The 23,068-nt window shown below is 34.1% G+C and overlaps 1 protein-coding gene across 1 annotated transcript in view; it reads right to left on the minus strand.

The window, feature by feature from the left end:
* Positions 1 to 23,068, minus strand: part of Mlip (muscular LMNA interacting protein) — a 124,100-nt gene that overhangs the window by 64,809 nt on the left and 36,223 nt on the right. The window contains exons 6-8 of the mRNA XM_071613926.1: positions 19,121 to 19,186; positions 18,766 to 18,825; positions 3,623 to 3,667 (exon numbers count right to left, since the gene is read on the minus strand). Of these exons, the coding sequence (XP_071470027.1) occupies positions 3,623 to 3,667; positions 18,766 to 18,825; positions 19,121 to 19,186 (171 nt within the window). The remainder of the gene's footprint in view (positions 1 to 3,622; positions 3,668 to 18,765; positions 18,826 to 19,120; positions 19,187 to 23,068) is intronic.

Raw genomic sequence — 23,068 nt, forward strand, 5'->3', positions numbered from 1 at the left:
TAAGGATTTAAAATTCATTAAAAAATAAATTACTACACAAGGCCACCACCTGTACCAAGCTAGCTTGGATGAAACCATCTTCATCTTCCATAATGTCAGATGCACACAAAGTACAACCAATTTCTTTGGCCATTTTCTTGAGATGCTTTTCCTTGCAACTCATGTTTGATAGTCTAACACCATAGGAAAAAGAGAGGAGGCCTAAAGTGTTTTACATACAAACTCTGCTCTTCCTCCTCATTTAGCAGAGCCCAGATAGTTTTCTTCCATTCCCCTGTCAAGTCCTTTCACATACATACACACTTCAGAAAAATTTCTGAACAATGAGACTGGTTCACATACTGGAATTTCTTGCTTAAACTGTACACAGTTCTTCGTGTTATTCATCAAACCTCTACCCTAATCCTATGGAGGCAGATCTGTGGAGGTGGATTTTAGTCACCTAAGATCTATGACTGCATTAGTGTACTTTGCGTCTGAAACACTCCAGCATAGCAACATTTTCAAGCATAGCAACAAGAGAAAAATGTGTGAGCTGGCTAAATTGGAGAAGATGACCTTTGTTTGAATACCTGTATATGTAGCAGGAAATATTCTTAATAAAGTTTGACATATTTTTCAATATATTGGGATATTTTGGAAGAAATATGCTTTCATTGTTATGACATTTTCTGTCCTTCGAGCTCATTAAAATGAGATCTTACCTGTATACTAATATTTAATAAGCCTATCTCATTTATTTCCCTGGCACTTAAAAGCAATTCATGAAATATAGAGAATTTATGGAATAAGCTGTTATCAATAGAATATGATTCCATCCAAGGGTATTTTGATAAATAGCAATATTGGTTCTCTTTTTTTGAGGTTGCTTTTTATTAAGAAAGCATACTGTGGTTTTGAATTATATGAATGAAATGAATTTAAACTGGTAGCAGTGAAAGAAAATAATAAACATTTACAAAAGCCATCATAACATGGAGAAAAAGAATCCCTTCCAAAAAGGATTCCCTTCTAAAACTGATAGAGTAAACAGAAAATAAAATACAAATTTCAATTAAAAAATCATTCCTTTATGTAGGGTAAAAAAAAAAAAAAACTACTTAAAACTGTTATGAGAAATAATCACTCATATATTATCTGATAAATTATGAGTTAATAAACATGAAAGCAAGTGATTTAAAAGCCTGAAAACATAAAGGTATTATCATTTTAATTGTTAATAAGACCAGATAGTATTCATTCCAAGTTTAGACTAATGGTTATTAGTCATTAAGATATAATTTAAACCCAGAATAATTATACTAATGGATACAAGTCTTTAAAAACTCAAACTATTCTCAGCTTCTATAAGCTCAACAACATCAGTAGCAGAGGTTTTGTCATGGAGCAGACCTAGGTTGTATTTTGCTTAGTCTGCGATTTCTGAGGCTTATTTTCTCCCTCTGTAAAATGGAAATTCTGTGATGATAACTCCCACCTCACATGACAAGGTTGTGGTTTAAATAAGACAACATTTACTAATTTAGTACCCACTAAAAAGAAGCAAAACATTGATGATAAATTAATTGACTTCAAGTAGCCTAACAATTGCTATCTATTCAATGTATTATTAGCCTAATTTTATTTATATTACACTTAGGAAAATATCAATTAAGTTACTTTAAAACCATCATTCAAGCACACTATGAATTGAAGAAAAGTTTGGCTTTCATCTGAATAGATGGATTACTGACTCCCAGCTTATCTTAAAACATATACTGTAAAATATCACAAAATGTTCAAAAAAGAAGTAGAGTAATATTGTATTGCAGTGACTTTCTTTCTAATTTTCCTCCTTCCTTTCCTTGTTTTGAGAGAAATCATCCTTTCATCCAAAGCCCATAAGGATGAATCATTATACAATTTCCTATTATTTAATTAAACCATTACAATCTCTCTAGGAAAACTGTAAATCCTACGAACATACCAATAGATTGAAAACTAACAACTTTGAAAGTTTGTTTTAACATCCATCAGAAAGTTCTCCTCTCTTTCTACAAGAAAATTACTTTGCTCATTTTCTATTTTCATTGCATACTGTCTGTCTCCTCCATTGGAAAACATGCTTCAGAAATAGGACCTTATTATTGTATTTGTCCCTTTCAACCCAGTGACTCCTCAGTGACCAGTACATGGCAGATCCTCAATAAACATATTTGTTGAATCAATGAACAAAAATGGAAAACTGAATAATGGAGACAGAAAAATACCAACTAGCATTTTTACTGGTAATGATCCATGTACTATATATGAATCTTTTTATGAGCCTCAAGAATAAGGCTTTGGGATGGTCAGTGCTAATTTGCTGAGGATATGCTCAAATGTAACAGACATTTTTCCTTGGCTCTACTTCAACTCTTCTCTTTGTTCAACCTCCTCTGTGATACAGGAGTTGGTACACTGTACAATTCCTGCTTTTGAGCTCAGTCTATGAATCTATACAAAGTTAGTGACACACAGATCTCTAGCAGATATCTACTCTTCAGACACAAGGTAAAATAAGCCATCTACCCCAAATCAGGCAGTTATCTGTGATATACACTTGGGTCTAACCTACTAAATGCCTCCACTTTTTTTAAGCATTACTCCAAAGGGCTCCCAATAATAATGAAATGTCGCAGTGAAATCTTCCAAGAAATGCTGTGAGCAGTGTTCCTGCCCACGTCCTGTAAACATAATTTCCTAAATGTGATAACATTTAATAATTTCACTGAGTTCATTATTTGCCTTCAGGAGATTCAAATGAAGGCACAAATGTATAAACTGTAATGATGGCATGGCACAAAATACACATTTAATAACTATTTACTCTTGAGGAGGATGACAAAAACTATGTATTAGGAAACTAATATATAATTTAAAGAAACAGCTTACTGCTTTGTTTTAGGCTGAACACTCAGCACTTGATTGGAAGACAATCACAGTTGTACTAAAATGTGCTTGCTCAAATTCAAGAGTGGGTCCATGAGTAATATGTTGCTGTCTGGTGAGTGAAGAATGGGGACAGTAGGTGTGTCCAAGTGCCTGTGCCCAAGACACACTCAGATCCAGTTCACCAGGGTCATTTGAACTAAGTGTGTAGTTCATATGTACATAGCCACTATCAGTCTATCATAACTATTTGGTTATACACAGAAATTGATTTAGTTCATAATTTAAATGCAGGAAACAACAAACTTGTCAGTAGATTAAATTGGGAATTCCATTGGAAATGAACAAATCTTAATGTTTCAAGTATGTGAATTGACCATTTTATAACAAACACAAGCTATTAAAAAATAAAAATGAAGTTTGAATAATTAAACAGACAGAAAGCAGGTATTACAGTTCTGTTTTATTCAGCTGAATTAATCAAACTAGGTTTCATTTAAGACAGAATTTATTTGATAAGCTTACCTGATGTTTTATCCCTGACATAATCTGATTTTTCATACCTGGGCCATTCAGACCATCCTACCCCTCCTTTTCCACTTACGGAAAAACCAACTAGTTGAATTTAAATTATTATGTAGTTGAGTTCCTGCCAAAATATATACTTGGCATCCATTTAAAAAGCATTATGTATAGTTATAAAAGTACTTACATATTTGGTTTCTCTACCAGCTGCTTTTGGAAGAGTTGTAGAAGTCTGTATGAAAATAAAAATAATTATACTTCTGAATAATTCATAAATAATAAAATATTTAGCATTTCTGAATAATTATCCTCCTTATTTTCCATTAAAACTTTTATAACCATTACTCCCTCTTTTCTATATTAAACCTCCTTTACCTTTAAAAATTATTTTATTAAACAAAATCAAACTTTACCACTTCATTATTCTTTCCATTGCTGTTACCTATTTGTTTTCTGTTGATTTCCCCCTTATTATTGATAATGTTAATTCATGGGTCATAATAATTAATTCAGCATGTTTCTTTCATAATTTTGGCTCTTTTAAAATTCCCATAGAAATCTCTGTTCTCTCAGATCTTTGAGTTGCTCAAATCCAAAGATATCCTCATTCGTTTCATTACAATCAGCCACTTCCAAAACCATTGCTGGATTTTACCTTCACAGATGGTATAGAAAACCTCTTAAACTGCAATTTCAGATGTGCCTGTCTCAGAACTCTGTCTCCACCCACAACCCCATTTGTCTGGTATTCCTGATGCCTTGATACAGCATCTGCTTCATTGGGACTTCTAAAAATTGACCCTCACAAGACATCTTCTGGTTTTATTATCTTTTAATTTGCATATATTTCATTTTCTCATGTTGAAATTGTCCCTTTTTTTCCTTTTCTCATCCCTCCCTTCTTGTGACAAATTAACTTGCAAAATAACAGCAACAACACTAGTTGGGCTTTATAATCCATTTTTCTCCATTATACCTAAGAAGCAAAACACCTCTTTGGAAACTCAATTATACTCATTGATTTCATTTTAAAATAATGGTTATCTACTTCAAATGTGCATTCTATACTTCCTGATAAACCTCTAAATTTTCTTTTATAGGTTCACTTTCTGAAATTAGGTGGCTATTCAATTAATTTATCTATTAAATATTTATTGCATATCTACTATGTGCCAGACACTGTTTTAAACCCTTAGGACTTATTAATGAACAAAAGAGACAAAGTTACTCTGCCCTTGGGGAACTTATATTCTAGCAGAAGCAAAAATAAAGAGTAAAATGATAAATAAGTAAATTATATGTTAGATGGTGATCAATGTAATGAAAACAGTAGCCAATTTTACTATAAGAATTGGGAGCAGAAAGCAGAGCTAAAGAATTTTTAAAAGGCAGTTTGGCCAGAAAAGTGTGTAGAAAACTGGGAGCAAGGAATGCATGGTTGTAAAAGAGACTATGGTAAATAGAGAGATGTTGGATGCATGGTTGTGAAAGAGATTATGGTAAATAGAGAGATGCTAAGTATTTTGCACAGAGACACTAGCAAAGATGTCTTGAGGGTCTCTCAGAAATGTTCAATACCATGTCAAATATAGACTCAAGGATGTAGAAAGGAAAAAATCTTTTGAGAAAAGATTGTTGACATATCCTTCTTGCAAAGGGGGACCTAAGAAGCTATTTCACTTTGCTCAGTCACTCAGGCACTTAAAGTCCATTGCAGCTGTGGTCCCAGGGGACCCAATTACTGTGCAAGCTGGTGGCAAATTTCACATGGTGCTGGTTTTATAGGAATAAAGGATACTAGATTTAAGTGATCACTTTCAAAGCAAGGTCTGGGAGGCTAGGCAAAGTGTAGCAGAGTCAGAGTTCCTACAGAATGCTCCTGAGAGAGTGACATGTGAAGCTGTGAAAGTGAAACTGAAGCTGAATGGAGACCCCGGGAATTAAGAGATGCCAGTAACATGGACTGTTTGCTAAGAAAAGATGCTGGCTTCAGAGAGAAAGCCAGGCCAAGAGAGAGGACATGAGCTCTGCTGTGAGGTAGCAGTTAGACACAAGCAGTCAATCAGGAGTTTAAGAAAATACTTAGTACAGAGCAAATCAGATCTACCTCAATGGTACCACTAGTTCTGACTAGATAGCTATTTCAGGCCCCTTGCATGATCTCAGCTCTATAAATTATTTCCTTACAACCAAAGAAAGATGGATAAATTCAGGGAAGGACAAATATATGTTTTCTCAGAAGGGCCTAATTGCTAAGACATCTTCTGCAAGACCCTACATAAATAATACAGACCAAAGATTCCCAGGCCCAGGACAACAGGATGATTAAGACTGGAGCCCACTGACCTTAAATTCTATAAAACCAATTCCAGTTAGGACCTAGCCAGGTCAGCCAGGCCCAGATGTCCAAGAGTTTCCCTTAGGTTATTAGCTAACACAGTCTGTTGATCCAGAACCAAGAGGTGATACTTGAGTGGGATCTTCTAACAATGTTGCTCCTGTCCTAATGAAAGCTGAGACTCAAAGAAATGAGTTATCACTCTTCCCTCTGAGAGTATCTGCTCTCTATCTTGAGGGTCCTCCTCTTTCTTTCTCTTCTAATAAACTTTTATATACTTTTACTAAGTCAAAAACATTTTTTCTTGAAAACCTCTCATGCAAAGACACAAAAACTGAGAACATAATGTCGTCTCTGGTAAGATCTTATTTCCATTATCACTGCTACTTTCAAGGTCAAACGGGAAGGATTTCTCAAGCCCTTTGAAGAACACATATTTCCACCATGTGTCCTAGATGTTGTACATGAAGTTTTGGAACCTGTTTTTCTGCCTGGGTTTCAGGTTTATTTTGGCCTCATCTCTTCTTTTTATGCCTTGATTCCTCCCTTTTGGAATAGGAATGTTTATTTCATGCCACTTTATATTGGATATATATGTAACTTGTTTTTTTTTTTTCTTTCTTTTTTTACAGGAGCTCAGAGCCAAGTATTTGCCTTGAGTCTCAGAGGAGAGTTTTTAGACTTCGATTTGGGGCAGTGCTGGAATTGTTATGACTATGGGATTCTTGAAGATTTGAAGATGGACTAAATGCATTTTGTGTTGTCAAACAGACATGATCTTTCGGGAGCCAAGTCTGGAATAATATGGTTTGGTTATGAGGTGTTCTTGCCTCATATCCAAAAGCTCCTGTGTTAATGCAGAAATGTTCAGCGGTAACTGATTGGATTTTGAGGGTTGTAACCTGAACAGTCCATTGTAGTTTGAATGAACTAACTGGATGGTAAATGTAGCCAGGTGGTAGGTCACCAGGATTGTGCTCTAGAAGGGTTCATCTTCTCCCTGACACCTTCTCCCCGCTCTGTTTCCTGGATTCCATAAATTCAGTAGTTCTCAGCCATGCCCTTCTGCTATAATGCCCAGCTACACCTTGAGCCCACAGCAATAGCGTCAGTCAGCCATGAACTCAACATCTGAAACTGTGAGTCAAAGTATATGTTTCTCCTCCACATAGTTCATACTGGGTGTTTTGGTCACAGTGATGAAAAGCTGATAACTACAATACCTCACCGTGTTTTTGAAGATAAAATTTTATCTTTCAAAGTTTTAGAGCAAACTGGCAACTTTAAAATGTAATAAACTGATTTTTAAAAGTACTAAATATACTAGTAAGACAGTAGAATCATGTTGGGTACATTCAAGACACAGCAAGAATGCTACCAGGGCTAAAGCAGAGTGAGTAAAGAGACGATGAAAAAAGAACATGGATGTATTGTGAGGCCTAATAATAAGGTCCTTCTGGGACCTGTAAGGACTTTGTCTTTCTTTCTAAGGGAATGTGTAGGCATTGCTGGTTTTAAGTAGAAGAAGTATTTAGTCAGATTTTTCACTACTGTGATGAAAGGATCTGACCATAGAGGAGGAAATATTTATTTAGGAGTTCACAGTTTCCCAGGTGTCAATCCATAGGTAGCAGGTTCCATTTCTCAGGGCCTGATGTGAGGTAGGACATCATGGTAGAAGAGTATGGCAGAGGAACCAGCTCACTGATGATCAGAAAGCAGAAAGAGAGGTCTCCACTTGCCTGAAGAATGGAGTGTAGTGACTGGCATGGTGGTGCATGCCTTAATCTTGAAAAGTGAGGAAGTTGCCTCACAAGTTCAAGGCCAGCCTGGACAACTTAGTGAAATCTTGTCTCAGAAAAGGCTTTAGGATATAACTCAGTGGTAGAATATTTGCCTAACATTCTCAAGGCTCTGGGTTCAATCCCAAGCATTGGGAACAAAAAGAAAACAGAATGCAGTACAGTGAGGCAAACATACAGGGATTCTGTGCTATCTAGCAAAGCTTCGTCCTGGCTTATTAGTGCAGAAGCTATGAAATAATCCTATTCTACAGATATTTTGAAGCTACAACATAGGATTTGTAACAGAAGGAAGCAGAATGTGAAAGAGTGAAATAAAACATGATGCAAAGTTTCTGGCTTTGAACAAATGAAAGATTGAAATTCTTTTAATGGGAATGGGAAGGAAGCATATGGACATTTTTGTAGAAGGAAATCTAAACTCTAGATTTCATTTTTACACATATTGAGTTTGAGACATTTATTTTAAATCTAAATGGAAATAAAGTTTGGAAGAGAATTCTGGGCCAAAGATACACATTTGAGAATTGTCATGAAACTCAGTGAGAGTATGAAAAGAATAATACAGACAGAAATGAGAAGTCCAAGGATAGATACCTAGATACTCCAATATTAATATTTTGGAAAGAAGTAGATGAACCATCAAAGAAGACAAAGAAACAATAATGAAAAGTAAGATAAAAAAAATGAGGAAGCATAGAACTCTAAGAGGACTACAGGAAAACATAGCAAAGAGAAAGTAGTGATCAACTGTCTGAGGTTCTGTTGTTATGTCAGCTCAGATTCAGTCTGAGTATACAGCAGTGGGTAGGCTGCTGGGAAACTTGGAAAAGGTGTTTTGGGCAGCTTGAAAAAAAAGAGAGTCATAGAAGAAAACTGAAATCAATATTACATAATGTTTTTCAATTTTTCAAACTCCTCCACATCATACCTTGCCTTCATAGTTTCAATGATCTTAAATTTTTTTTATTGAAAGGTGTTAATCATGAAATAACTTAAGATATCAGTTATGAAACTCTTCATTCTCATACCATCAACTTATAAACATTTTTGCATTTATGTCTGTTAGGTCTTCTACTTTCTGTCTTGTGATGACATTTCTACCTTCTCATTAAAAAAAAAAAAAAAAATGTTGTGTTAGTCCATTTTGGGCCACTGTAGCAAAATGCCACCAACTAGGTGGCTTATATACAACAGAAATTTATTTCTCACAGTTCTGGAGGTTGTAAAGTCCCAAGATAAAAGAAATGAAGATTGCTGCCTGGCAAGGTGAAACTTTCATATTTGCAGACAGCACCTTCTTACTATTTCCTCACTTGATGGAAGGAATAAGAGGTCTCTTTCAGGTATCTTTCATAATCCCACTCATGAAGACTCTGTCCTTCATCACCTTTTAAAAGTCTCGCCTTCTAATACCATCACATTTGTGATTACTTTAACATGTGAATTTGGAGGGGGAGGCAGAGCAAAAACCTTCAGGCCATCACAGGTACTTATTTGAATTACACTCTAGTTCTTAGGAATTTTGTCTTTCAGTATCTCCCTTTGTTCTTTATAATCAGTAATCTCTACTAAAACCAACCCCACTAATATAGAAACTTGATAGTACTTCAAAAAGCAAATAAAAAAAGTTTTCCTTGATCCCACTACTGACTTAATTTCTTTTTCCCTTTCAAAATTCAACACTTGTAAACTGGGTGTGGTGGCACATGCTTATAATCCCTAACTTGGGAGGCTCAGGCAGGAGGATCATGAGTTTAAAACCAGATTCAGCTAATCAGAAAGGCCCTAAGCATCTTAGTGAGACCCTGTCTCAAAATAAAAAATAAAAAGTGATAGGGAGAACTGGGATTGTAGCTCAGTGGTAGAGTGCTTGCCTAGCATGTGTGAGGTACTGGGTTTGATTTTCAGTGCAGCATATAAATAAAAAAATTAAATAAAGGTCCATCAACGACTACAATTTTTTTTTTTTAATTTTAAAAAAGGGGCTGGGAATGTGCTCAGTGGTTAAGCACTTCTGGCTCCGATTGTCAGTTCCAAAACAAACAAGCTTGTAAATATTTTTAAATTTTGATCTCTAGTTTTTGGTTTGTGATTATTTTTAGAAATTCTGTCTCTGTTTTCTTATAATACTTTGCAACATCAGAGGTAAGGACAGCAAAGTAAAGGAGTAAAATTTGGAAACAGAACAAAAATTCATGGTGAACATAATATCACATTGGTCCTTCAGCATGGTTGAGGGGAACAAAACAGTTAATTACAGTAGAGAGATGTGATGGAAGGGGAGGGGAGGGGAAGGGGGGATAGGAAGGGCAGCAGAATAAAATAGACATTATTATTGCTGTATGTATATAGGTGACTGTATGACCAGTGTGATTCTGCAACCTGTACAATCAGAAAAATGAGAAATTATATCCCATTTGATTCAAAGTATGAATTGTCAAGATCATTGTACTATCATGTGTAACTAATAATAATAATAATAAAAAACCAGTTAATTACAGGTTTGGACAACAGGCCAGGTTCTGCTGAATGTCTCCCCTGAACCCTATTGATGATAAATTCCAACTATTAGAAGACAAAATTCTCAGAGCCAGAGGTACAAGGAGGTAGAGGTGAAGGTCAAGGTCACCAGTGTGGAGACGAAGCTGCAGTGGGAAATGGCTGATACTAGGGAGCACCTTCATTATGAGGCACATACTCCTCCTACTCTTACAAAGGTATACACACCTTACCAGAAATGGCAAATTAGTAAATGCCACTCTGGGCATCAGACATGCACACACCCAAGTTAGCTGATGAGCCAAGAGAAATTTAAATTTCCAAGGAAAAATAGTAGGATATCTGAAATTCGTAAATACTACAAAGGAAAATAATTGCTCAGCCATTCTGCTCCTAGCTATTTACTCAAGAGAAATAAAAATGTAGGTGTATACAAAGACTTGCTTACAAATATTTCTTAGCAGCTCTAGTAGTAGTAGGTCCAAATAAGAAATAATCCAGTCAACTGGATAAAGAAAGGACAGCACATCCATTCTATGTAATACCACTCCATAATACAAAGAAGTGGACTACTGATACATAATGCATGTGAATGTCAAATACCTTAAGTAGACATACATGTGTACCTTATACTTCAAAAGGAGAAAGTATGGGGAAAACAAAAAAAAATCATTGGGTATTCAATATTTGGAGTGGAGAGAAGGCCAGTCTACACAGGAATGCAAGGGAATTTTTCAGGTTTGAAGTAAATATTGTTCATCTTGAATGTGGTGATGGTGGTCAAAAATACAATTTTGTCAAACTCATAGAATTTTACAAATTGTAGTGAATTTTGTTGTGGCCAAATTATACCTCAGCTACAGACTCACAGACTCAATAAACTTGACTTTAAAGGAAAAAAAATATGTAAGCTACAAGAAAGAATTTACTATAAGGATTATAAAACAGAATAGATACGAAACAAATTCTTGGAATATCAGCTCAAGAAATTCTCTTGAAGGAATCAGGAAACAATAAATAGAAAAGAATATAAAGATTAAGAGACAGAATACAGAATCAAAAGTGACAAAATCAGTATTAAGATTTCCTAGGGGAAAAGAAGCATTTGGAAAAATAATGACTGAAACTTTTCCAGGATTTAAGGGGAAGGGAAAATTGTAGATAGAAGATGAAAGTCCATAGACAGTTCCAATCAAAAAGCATACGATAAAATTCCAACCTAGACATGTTATCTCTTATATGTAGAGATAAAATTCTAAAAACTCACAGAGCCACTTAGAAATGGTCATTGTTGCAGAAGAACAAATATCATGCTGACAAAATAGTTCATAAGTATGTTATTCTAAAAGGAGAATCTAGGAAGAAACATATTAATGGAGACGACTTACAATTTTATGTTCAGTAAACTATAATTTAAAGGAAGGGAAAAATTAAGATACCCTTGCATATACAGAATTCCAAACTTGCACAAATATATCTGTTTAATAAAAATTTCAGCAAGATCTTCATAAAGGGGGGAAAAAGCAGAAATTTATGAATGTCTGAAGATCAAAGACATAAATAAAGAAGAGATCAAAGAAAAGTATAAACATATAAATGCAGACAAAATTTCAAAAAAGCACTAATAAGCTGTATATGTTTGTTTAGCATGACTAAAAACAAGTAGAAATTGAAAAGTTTTATAGTACTTGCATAATGTTGAAAAGATATTGATAAACTTGAATATTGATAAGAAAATAATATAATTATTGTCTTTAGCAATATTTGTGTAACTAGTGAGACCCTGTCTAACAAAAAATTCAAAATTGCCATCAGTAAGTATCAAAATACCAAAAAAAGGCAGAAAAAAACAAAGAGAAGAGACATTTTAAATAGAAAAATTTAAATAAAAATTGCAGAAATTAGTACTAATACAATAGAACTGCAATAACTCTAAATGGCTAACTGTTCCCAATAAATAGAATCTCAGACTGAGTATAAAATTGATTGAACATAATCATACTTAGACAAGGGAGTTTTAAAAAGGTTAAAAATAAAAGTATAGGGGAAAAAAAGACACCATCTAGATAAGGTTGAATTAAAAATGTTAAATTTGACTATTTTCATGCCCATAGGAAAAGCCTTAGGTTCAAACCAAAAATATATGCCAACAGTCGTAAAAAAAATTAGAGAGGAGAATGAACACCTACACATAAGCATCAGCCATATAGTTTGGAAATGCACAAGTCCAGTAACATACATGCTTACCTAACCTTAGTTTGCTCTTCCTCTTAGCAGCATCAACAATGATAGTCTCTTAAACACTTTGCATATAGCCTCCATGACACCACACCACACCCTCCAACTTTACTCTTACCATAATGTCCTTTTCATTCTTTTTTGCTGGCTCTTCCCCCACTGACCTGTGATGTTTTGTTGCTTGGAGCTCCATATAGGACACTTTCAGCATCTATGTTGTGATCTTCAGATCTCTAACATTAGCTACAGACTCACAGGTGTAGGCTTCTCTGACATTAACCTCAAACAAATCTGTCCAAAACTAATATAGCCCTCTACCCTCCATCCCACTGGGCCTCCTTCACTGTTGTCTATCCTCAAGGCAGAGACCTGTGGCTCATTCATGACTCCTCTCTCTTTCACTACTCACATCCAATTTCACAATAAGTCTCGAACCCATATGCTTCTCTCTGCTCTGAACCCCTCTCTCCAGGCCAAAAGCACAGAGGGCAATCCCTGACAGCAATGCCTCCTCACAGAAGTCAGAGTGATTGCTCCCGATGGCTCCACATTATTCCCCAGCATTTTTTTTTAATGACTTTCCATTTTCTGTGGAATCCAAATTCCATGCCATGTCCTAAGTAAGGTACTATCATGAGTCCTTCTCAACTTCATTTTACATGGTTAATCCCTGGCTCTATATTCTACAAATGCATTGGGTTTTTTCTTCATTTTTACACAACCAAGCTTTTTCTTGCTTCAAGAAATTCATACATGCCTACTCTTCTGCCTAAAAGCTATCATGCCTGGTCTTTATATGGCATGGTTTCTTTCCATGTTTGAGTCTCAACTTGAATTCTACTTGTCTGTTACTTCAACCAAAGTGCTTTCATTAGATTGCTCTGCCTGGCTTGTCTCACAGTCCCAGACCCATAGTAGGAACTTGATAAATATTTGTTAAAGAAAAGAAAATGATCAACAGAGCAAACAGATGATCTACAGAATGGGATAAATTATTTGCAAACCATACATACAAAGGGTTAATATTCAGAATATATAAGAAACTTATCTCAATAGCAAAAAAAATCCAATTTTAAAAATGGGCTAAAGACTTTAATAGACATTTCTCAAGAGAAAACTCACGAATGATCAACAGACAAGTGAAAAAATAGTCAATATCACTAATATTTAGGGAAATGTAAATCAAAACCACAATGAGCCCAGTGTCATGGCAAACACCTATAATCCTAGTGGCTCTAGAGGCTGAGGCAGGAGGATCATAAGTTAAAAGCCAGCCTCAGCAATTTAGTCAACCCCTAAGTAACTGCCTCAAAAAAAAAAAAAGACAAATAATAGTGATAATAAAGTGCTAATGAGTTGTGTGAGGGAAAGGGAATCCTGCCATCAGGGAACATAAATTAGTATAGCCATTATGGAAAACAGTATGGAGATTTTTCAAACAACTGAAAATAGAACTCTTGTATGATCCAGGAAACCCTACTCCTTGGTATATACCCAGAGAAATTAAATTAACATTCAGAAAGACACCTGTACTACCAGGATTATTTCAGCACTATTCACAATAATTAGAGTATGGAATGAACATAAATTTCTATTAGCAGATAAATGTATTAGGAAAATATTGTGACTATACACAATGGTCTACTATTTAGCCATTAAAAACATGAAATCCTCTTTGAATTGAGTTTTGTGTACGGTGGAGAGATAAAAGTGTAATTTCATTTTGTTGCATATGGATTTCCAGTTTTCCCAGAACCATTTGTTAAAGAGGCTATCTTTTCTCCAATGTATATTTTTGGCACCTTTGTCTAATATAAGATAACTGTAGCTACGTGGGTTTGTCTCTGTGTCCTCTATTCTGTACCATTGGTCTACAAGTCTATTTTGGTGCCAATACCATTCTGGTTTTTATACTACTATTGTTCTGTAGTATAGCTTAAGTTCTGGTATAGTGATGCCTCCTGCTTCGCTCTTCTTGCTAAGGATTGCTTTAGCTGGGTCTCTTATTTTTCCAGATGAATTTCATGACTGCTTTTTCTATTTATATGAAGAATGTCATTGGGATTTTATTGTAAATGCATTAATAAGACTCCTATATCACAAGAATTAAAATCAAGAATTAATAAATGGGATGGATTCAAATTAAAAAGTTCTTCTCAGCAAAAGAAACAATCAAGTGAGGGGAATAGAGAGCCTACATTTAGAGAGCAAATTTTTACCACACGCACATCAGATAGATCACTAATCTCTAGGATATATAAAGAACTCAAAAATGTTAACACACACACACACACACACAAAAAAAAAAAAAAAACCAAATAACTCAGTCAATAAATAGGCCAAGAAAATGAAAAGATACTTCTCAGAAGAAGATGTACAATCAACCAATATATGAAAAATGTTCATCATCTCTAGCAATTAGAGAAATGCAAATCAAAACTATATCTCACTCCAGTCAGACTGGCAGCTATTGAGAACACAAACATATAACAACTAGGGATAGTAGGAACATACCTCAACATTGTAAAAGTTATATATGCTAAATTCACGGCCAGCATCATTCTAAATGGAGAAAAATTGAAAGCATTCCCTTTAAAAACTGGACAAGACAAAGATGTCCTCTTCTATTCAATATCATCCTTGAAACTCTAGCCAGAACAATTAGACCAAAAAAAAGGAAATTAAAGGGATAGAAATAGGTAAGAAGAACTCAAACCATCACTATTTACAGATGATATAATTCTATACCTAGAAGATCCAAAAATCCAACCAGAAAACTTCTAGAACTAATAAATGAATTCAGCAAAGTAGCAGGATATAAAATCAACATCCATAAATCAAATGCATTCCTATACATCAGTGATGAATCCACTGAAAGAGAAATTAGGAAAACTACTCCATTAAAAATACCCTCAAAAAAGAATACCTGAGAATCAATCTAACAAAAGAGGTGAAAGACCTCTACAATGAAAACTACAGAATACTAAAGAAAGAAATTGAAGAAAACCTCAGAAGATGGAAAAATCTCCCATGCTCCTGGATAGGCAGAATTAATATTGTCAAAATGGCCATAAAACCTAAAGTGTTATACAGATTTAATGCAATTCCTATTAAAATCCCAATGACATTCTTCATAGAAATAGAAAAAGCAATCATGAAATTTATTTGGAAAAATAAGAGACCCAGAATGGCTAAAGCAATCCTTAGCCATCCTTAGCAGGAGGCATCACAATACCAGACCTTAAATTATACCACAGAGCTATAGTAACAAAAATGAAATGGTATTGGCCCCAAAATAGACTTGTAGACCAATAGTACATAATAGAGGACACAGAGACAAACTCACATAAATATGGTTATCTCATACCAGACAAAGGTGCCAAAAACCTTCACTGGAGAAAATATTTAACAAATGGTGAGGCCAAACCGGAAATCCATGTGTAGCAAAATGAAATTAAACCTCTATCCCTCGCCCTGTACAAAAATCAACTCAAAATAGATCAAAGACTTAGGCACTAAAACAGAGACCCTGCACCTAACAAAAGAAAAAATAGGCCCAAATCTTCATCACATTGGCCTAGGATCTGACTTCCTTGACAAGACTCCTAAAGTGCAAGAAGTAAAATCAAGAATCAAAAAATGGGATGGATTCCAATTAAAAGCTTCTTCTCAGCAAAGGAAACAATAACTTGAGGAGAGAGCCTACAGATTTGGAGAAAATCTTTACCACATGCACCTCCGATAAAGCATTAATCTATAGGATATATAAAGAATTCAAAAACTTAACACTAATAATAATCCAATAATAAATGAGCTAAGGAACTGAACTGACAATTCACAGAAGAAGAAATACAATTGATCAACAAATATATGAAAGGGTGTTCCACATCTCTAGCAATTAGAGAAATGCAAATCAAAACCTCTCTAAAATTTCATCTCACTCCTGTCAGAATGGCAATCATCAAGAATACAGGCTTCAATAAATGTTGGTGAGAATGTAGTGAAAAAGGTACACTCATACATTGCTGGTAGGACTGCAAAGTGGTGCAGCCAATATGGAAAGCAGTATGGAGATTCCTCAGAAAATTGAGAATGGAATCACCATTTAACCCAGCTATCCCACTCCTCAGTTTATACCCAAAGGACTTAAAAACAGCATACTACAGAGACACAGCCACATTAATGTTTATAGGAGCACAATTCATAATAGCTAAACTGTGGAACCAACCTAGATGCCCTTCAGTTGATGAATGGATAAAGAAAATGTGGTATATATACACACAGTGGAATACTATTCAGCATTAAAAGACAATAAAATCATGGCATTTGCAGGTAAATTGATGGAGTTGGAGAATATAATGCTCTGTGAATTTAGCCAATCCCAAAACACCAAATGCCGAATGTTTTCTCTGATACAAGGATGCTGATTCATAAAGTGGGGGGGGGGGGGTCATGGGTGGATTACACAAACTCTAGATAGAGCAAAGGGGAAATAGGAGAATGGAGGGGATATGGGGCAGGGGGAAGATGGTGGAATGAGATGAACATCACTACCCTAAGTACCTGTATGAAGACACAAATGGTGTGACTCCACTTTGTGTACAACCAGAGATGTGAAAAAAGTGCTCTCTATGTGTAATATGAATTGTGATGCATTCTGCTGTTATATATAACAAATTAGAATAAAAAATGAAATCCTATCTAAATAGAACTGGAGAAATGTGAAATAAGTCAAGAACAGAAACACAAACACCACATGATCTCAGTTCTAAACAGAATCTGAAAAAGTTGATCTTATAGAAGTTGAGAGCAGAATAGGGATTGTTGATTAAACTGAGTTATGATGGGAGGGGTCAATCAACTGGTAGCATAAAATTGCTTAACAGAAGGGATAAGCTCTGGTATTCTATGGCAGAGCAGGGTGAATATAATAAATATAAAACTTTATATATACCACAAAGTAATTAGAAAGGAGGAATCTGAATGCACTTATCATAAAGAATTTATAAAAGCTTAAGGTGATTGATATGCTACTTACTGAGTTGTATACATGAATCATAACATTACCTTGTATATCAAAAACATGTACAAATATTATGTGTCAAATAAAATATTTTTTAAAAAATTGTTCAAGAAAAATTGCCTGAAATCTAGCGACCTAAAATATCATTTGTTAATATAATGAGTACTAGATATTTGTTAAATCAATAAAAAATATATTACTATTCACATATAACTTCTTAAATCAAATTACAATATTTAATATAATACATATTTTACATGTTCAACAAGTTAAATTTTAAAAATTTATTTTAAATAATAATTATTTTTATAAAATAATGTTATTTTTGGTACAACAAAATTTTGAATTAAAAGACTTAATGGATATGCAACAAAATAGATTCCAAATATAGAAACTATGTTTGTGGGTTCTCTATGTTAAAAATATAATTTATTGATATCAACAACAATTAATTCCCAGGCTTCTATTTTACTAATAATGGATATTTTTCAATAATGTTCCAGTTAAAAATTAGGATAATTCTTCTAGTTATGAAGAATTCTGCATTTTTAAAACCTACATCAGACATACAATGTCCCATTTTTTGAAAAGACATGCAGAAAGTACTAACTCCAAGACAGAAAATAAGGAGGACAAAAAAGAAAATAATAATAATAATAATAATAATAGCCAAAAATAAAGGAAAAGTCACATTCATTCTGAAATTTGGGTGAGTAAAGTTATACTCACCAATATAAACATTTGAAAAAATACTATATATATATATATACATATATATATATAAATATTTGAAAAATAATTCAGAGAAGTGTAATATTTCTCCAAATAAAAATGACTACATTTTAAGAAGGAAACACATATTTAATTACAACAACAAATAGCCTAGTAGTACTTTAGCAATCTAAAATATTTAGTGTTCTGTCCCAAAGTACAATGAAATTAATTTGGTCAATCAAATTTTAAAAATCCAGAAATATACCTATATTAAAGCTATTAGAATAGTTCTATTTTAGTCCACTTAATTTTCTAGTTTAACAATTCTAAGTAGCTGTAATTACATTAATAATGAAGCTATAGTTTGAGATAAGTCACAGATTCTACATCTAGTTCTATAAAATGCCAACATACAACTACATACTCGAGTACGTTTTCCAACTGTTTGAACATGACCCAAGTAAGAAATAGATTTACTGTGCAAATGTGTACACATGTGAACATGTAAACAAACAGAAACAAATGTCAACAACAGCTATACAGTACTTCAAATAGAACCTGATATTGTACTATTTTTAAAATGCTGGTGGCATTTTTATTTATTGGTTTACTAACTACCAATTTCCCAACTGACTATTGGGCTTTGACTCAGTTTGAAAATCACTGACCTAGCAAATCTATGGATCAGTAAATTATAATAAATATATACATACTTTGATTGTTTCAGAACCCAACAATGTCTGATGGGACCTTGAAGGAGAATCAGAAGAATGCTGGAAGAAAAAGAAAGAAGAAAGAAAGAAAAGAAAAGGACAGTCCTGTGAGGCATCATACTAAAGTAGAGGGAAATGAAGAGAAGCGAAGCAAATGTTTGAATAGCACATTCTATTCTAAGGCATTACCATAGACAAGGAATCCTGCAAGACCTTATCAATGGTAGCACAGAGCTCTTCAGTTTTCTGCCTGAGCTGTGCAGGATAACAAAACTGGAAAAATTGAAACCAGGTACTGAGTTAGCAGTGAGTTCCAGGGTTGCATGCCACAAGCAGGGTAATCTGAAGTCATTACCTCCACAGGAAGGTCTAATGTGCTGTCCTTGGAGACACTTTCAGTCTTGGCTGGTTCATCTAGTGCCTAGTGATAAATGAAATATTTCTCATGTGAGGCTTCCAATCAAATACCAATGTAGTAGAAAAGCAAACCCTGTATATCTTAATTTTCTAAGGAAAAAAATAACTGAATCATTTGATGAGCTATTCTCTAATATGAAGACACTTTCCACATTTGTCTAATTTCCCCTGTGAAAACAATCTCTCTAATATAAAGTGCAACCATAAAGAAATGAGGCTGTTTGTTCTGTTTTTGACCAGCTTTTTTCTATTTTACTTTTTATTTAATTGTTTTCATTTTAATTAATTAAAGTTATTTTCCTTGTTCATTTTTTTCTATCCATTAATTTGGGCATGTGGCAGAGATAATGCCAAGTATTCATCACTTTCTTTTATTTGCTTGAACACAGTTGCACAACATCTTCTTAGCCTCAAGAATTTATGTATGGATTTATGACTGATTTTTACTGAATGCAATAAAAAAAATGATGGGTAACCTCTGGTGAAAGGCAGTTAGGAATGGATATAACTTTTCTTCAGTGCCCTGCCCCAAGCCGCTCTCTCTCTCTCTCATCTTCTACAGATAACTGACATGCAAGATGAGAGTAGAAAACATTACTGAGTCACTATTAGAGGGGGCTGTGCAGAGGGTCAAACTGAGTGTCAACAAGTTATAATGTGGGAAGGTAGCAAACATCAATTGTGTCAAGTCATTAAAATGCCAGGGTTTGTCTATTGTGTCAGCTAGTGTTCCTTACACCAAATAATACAGGAGTTATAGGCTATGTTTTTTTTGGGGGGGAGGGGAAGCCTTGAAATTTTTTCATTCATACTGAGGTGTAACTCAAGCAACACAAAATCTTAGATCACGTCACACAATAAACAAGAAGCTTGCAATTACAGTTCAGTTCATCCTCTTATTTCTGTGCTCTAATTGCTATGCAAATGACATTTAAATATGCTATAAACATTACTGTGGTGTAAACTTGAAGTAGTTATGTGTATTTTAAAGAAATTTGAATAGAGTCACATTTCCTAGTTAGCCATAAAACCACCACTCCCTATGATCTGCATTCCTTACTCAAGTTCTTGGATTCTATTTGCCATTATTTCCCTTCATCTTGAAAATATTACTTTAGCATTTTTTTTTGTAATGCAAGTCTCTGCTATCAAGTAATTCTCTTAGTTTTCTTTTAGCTATAAATATCTCTATCTTGCTTCATTCTTGAAGAAATATAGAATATAGAGTTTTCTTTCTTGTCACCTTTTCAAAGGTCTTATTCCACCATGTTCTGGCCTCCATTGTTTCTGAGAAGTTAGCCATCATGTATTTCTGTTGCTCTGTCTGTAGGGTGTTGATTTTCTCTTTATATTTGAATTTTAGCAGTTTGTCATGTGCCTATGCCTGGTTTTCTTTGTATTAAAATTTCTTGGGAGTATCTAAAATTCTTGAAAGTATACATTTTTTGTCTTTCACCAAATTTGGAAAATTTGGTATTATTTTTTTCACTCCATTTTCTCTCTCTTCCTATCCTCCTTCTGAGACTCCAGTTATACGTTGATATATCCCACACATCAGTGAAGCTCTGTTCAATTCTTCAATATTTGTATGTCCCATTTTTCAAATCAGATAATTTCTATTGATCTATCTTCAATTTTATTGATTTTCTATATCTCAAATTTTCTCTTAAGCCAATCCAGTGCACTTTTTATTTTCAATATTTTATTTTTCAATTCTAGCATTTTCATTTGATTCTAATTTATAGTTTCTATTTTTATGTTGAGAATTTTTATATGTTAATTCATTATGATAATATTTTCATTTATATCCTAGAGCATATTTATAATAATAGCTTTAAAACCTTTACCAGATAATTACAACACCTGGAAAAACTTGGGGTTGATTTCTACCCTTGAATATTGGTGGCATTGTTCTGTTTTTTTGACTGTACAGATATTATGGATTAGAGACTGAATGACATATTATAAATGACTCCAGATTCTGTTATGGTCTCATGAAATTTTTTTTTAAATTAGTTTTAACATGCAGTTAATTGGACTCCAAACTCTGCCTGATTGTAGGCAGAAACTAAAACCTCTATTCCATGGTTTTATCCTTCACTGGGCTTCATGGACACATGTATTTATTACTCAATAGTTATCCAAAGATTTGGGCAAAGTTTCTAAGCAGCATTACATGAGTTGTGTGGATTCAAATTTTAAACCCACCTTGGAGAGCAAGCTTGTGGTTAAAGTTTATTTTTTTCCTACCTTGAGCCTACATTAATTAGAAAATGTGCTTGTCTTTCTTTTGTAAATGTCTTTTTCTCATCTTTTCCATCCTGTACTTGAGAGTACAACCTTTCAAAAATCCTGGCTTTATGATAATGATGCAATTTCAGTTCTCTATCTTGCTCAGTTCCAAGTCTTTCTCTCCCCTTGCCTAGTTAACAATAAATGCACATTCTTATGATTAGTGAGTTTAATACCTTCAGAACAACCAAAGCATCTGCATGCAGATGAACATTCTGAATTTCAGTCTGGTATGGTATTTGGTCCTTTGGGATTTCCCATACTTTTTTAATGTGCTAAAGCTGTCTATTGAATTGGACCACACTTGCCAGTGTTTGACTGAAAATGACCTAAAAAGATGGTAATTTCACATATTCTACCTAGTTTTAGAATTTTGATCATCAATTCTAAGTGTTTTACCACAGGAAGCTTTTCAGCCTATCTAGTTCAAATCCACTTTCAAATTTCAACAATCTACCATCCCTAAGTTCATTCAGAAATATGTGCCATGAGTTTCCAAGACAGGTACTAAAGAAATCATCACAAATGTGATAAGCAATTACAGACTAATTAGAATAAGTGACTGGTCCTTCAAGACAATCATTTTCAAAGGAAAAAAAAATAATGATCTGAATATAGATGTTCTGGTAAATTTGTAAACAAATAAAAGAACCAGTTCTCTATTATAATGTTTTATACAATTTTTTAGAATACATTATGCCCTGTCCTCTTGTTTAGATTTGCCTCCCGTTTCTCATTTCTTCATTGTCATCTTGATTTAGCCATATCCTTAATTAAACTTGTCCCACCAGGACATGGAACTGTGAAATTCATTGCTCATCAGAATCTATTTTCCTCCTTTTTACAAATCCAGGCAAATAAGAGTTCTACATCTTTACCTATAGGCCTTCACCTACAGGCCCCATGTCAGATGCTAGAATCATCTCTTTAGCACAGGATATATGAATTTTAAGAATTCATAAAAATGGCATCTAAAGGATAAGCTCTTACCATCCCTTTATTTTAATAGTTCACAAACAAAATATTGTCTGAAAACTTTTGTTTCCAAAATGCACTTCTCCCTATTATATAACAAAATTTATAAGATTAGTTATGATAACTGAATAGAAATATTTTTACCAAAAATAATGTTGTATGCATTTTTCTTCTTCCTCTAAAATTAAGTTTAATAATGAGAAATTATTGGCAGGGAACAGAAATTTTTACATAATATCTCTTAGCTGGGATTCAGAGGGTTTAATTTTTCCCTGATAGGAGGTGTTCATTAGTTCCTACTCATACTATAGTTAAGGAAGAGGTTCCTTCCCCAGTGTTATTAGTATGAACAAATACATGACTCTTACACCAAACAGATGCTAAGTCACATGGTTTATATACTGTGTATATCACAGGTACCTGCAGTCCAGGAAAGGAGGACACCAAAGAGTATGCAGGCCACACAAGGGTTGAACTAAGGTACTGAGTGAAAAACCAGGGGCAGTGGAGTCTGGCTTCATAGTATCACTTAGAGAACTCCTATTCATCTTTTTCTTTGCTTTTCTTTTTAATGTAGAACTTATTTTTTCAATTGTTTGTGTGCAACACTGAATCATCT

This window comes from Marmota flaviventris, chromosome 6 (genome assembly GCF_047511675.1).
Source record: "Marmota flaviventris isolate mMarFla1 chromosome 6, mMarFla1.hap1, whole genome shotgun sequence".
In the NCBI taxonomy this organism is placed as follows: domain Eukaryota; kingdom Metazoa; phylum Chordata; class Mammalia; order Rodentia; family Sciuridae; genus Marmota; species Marmota flaviventris.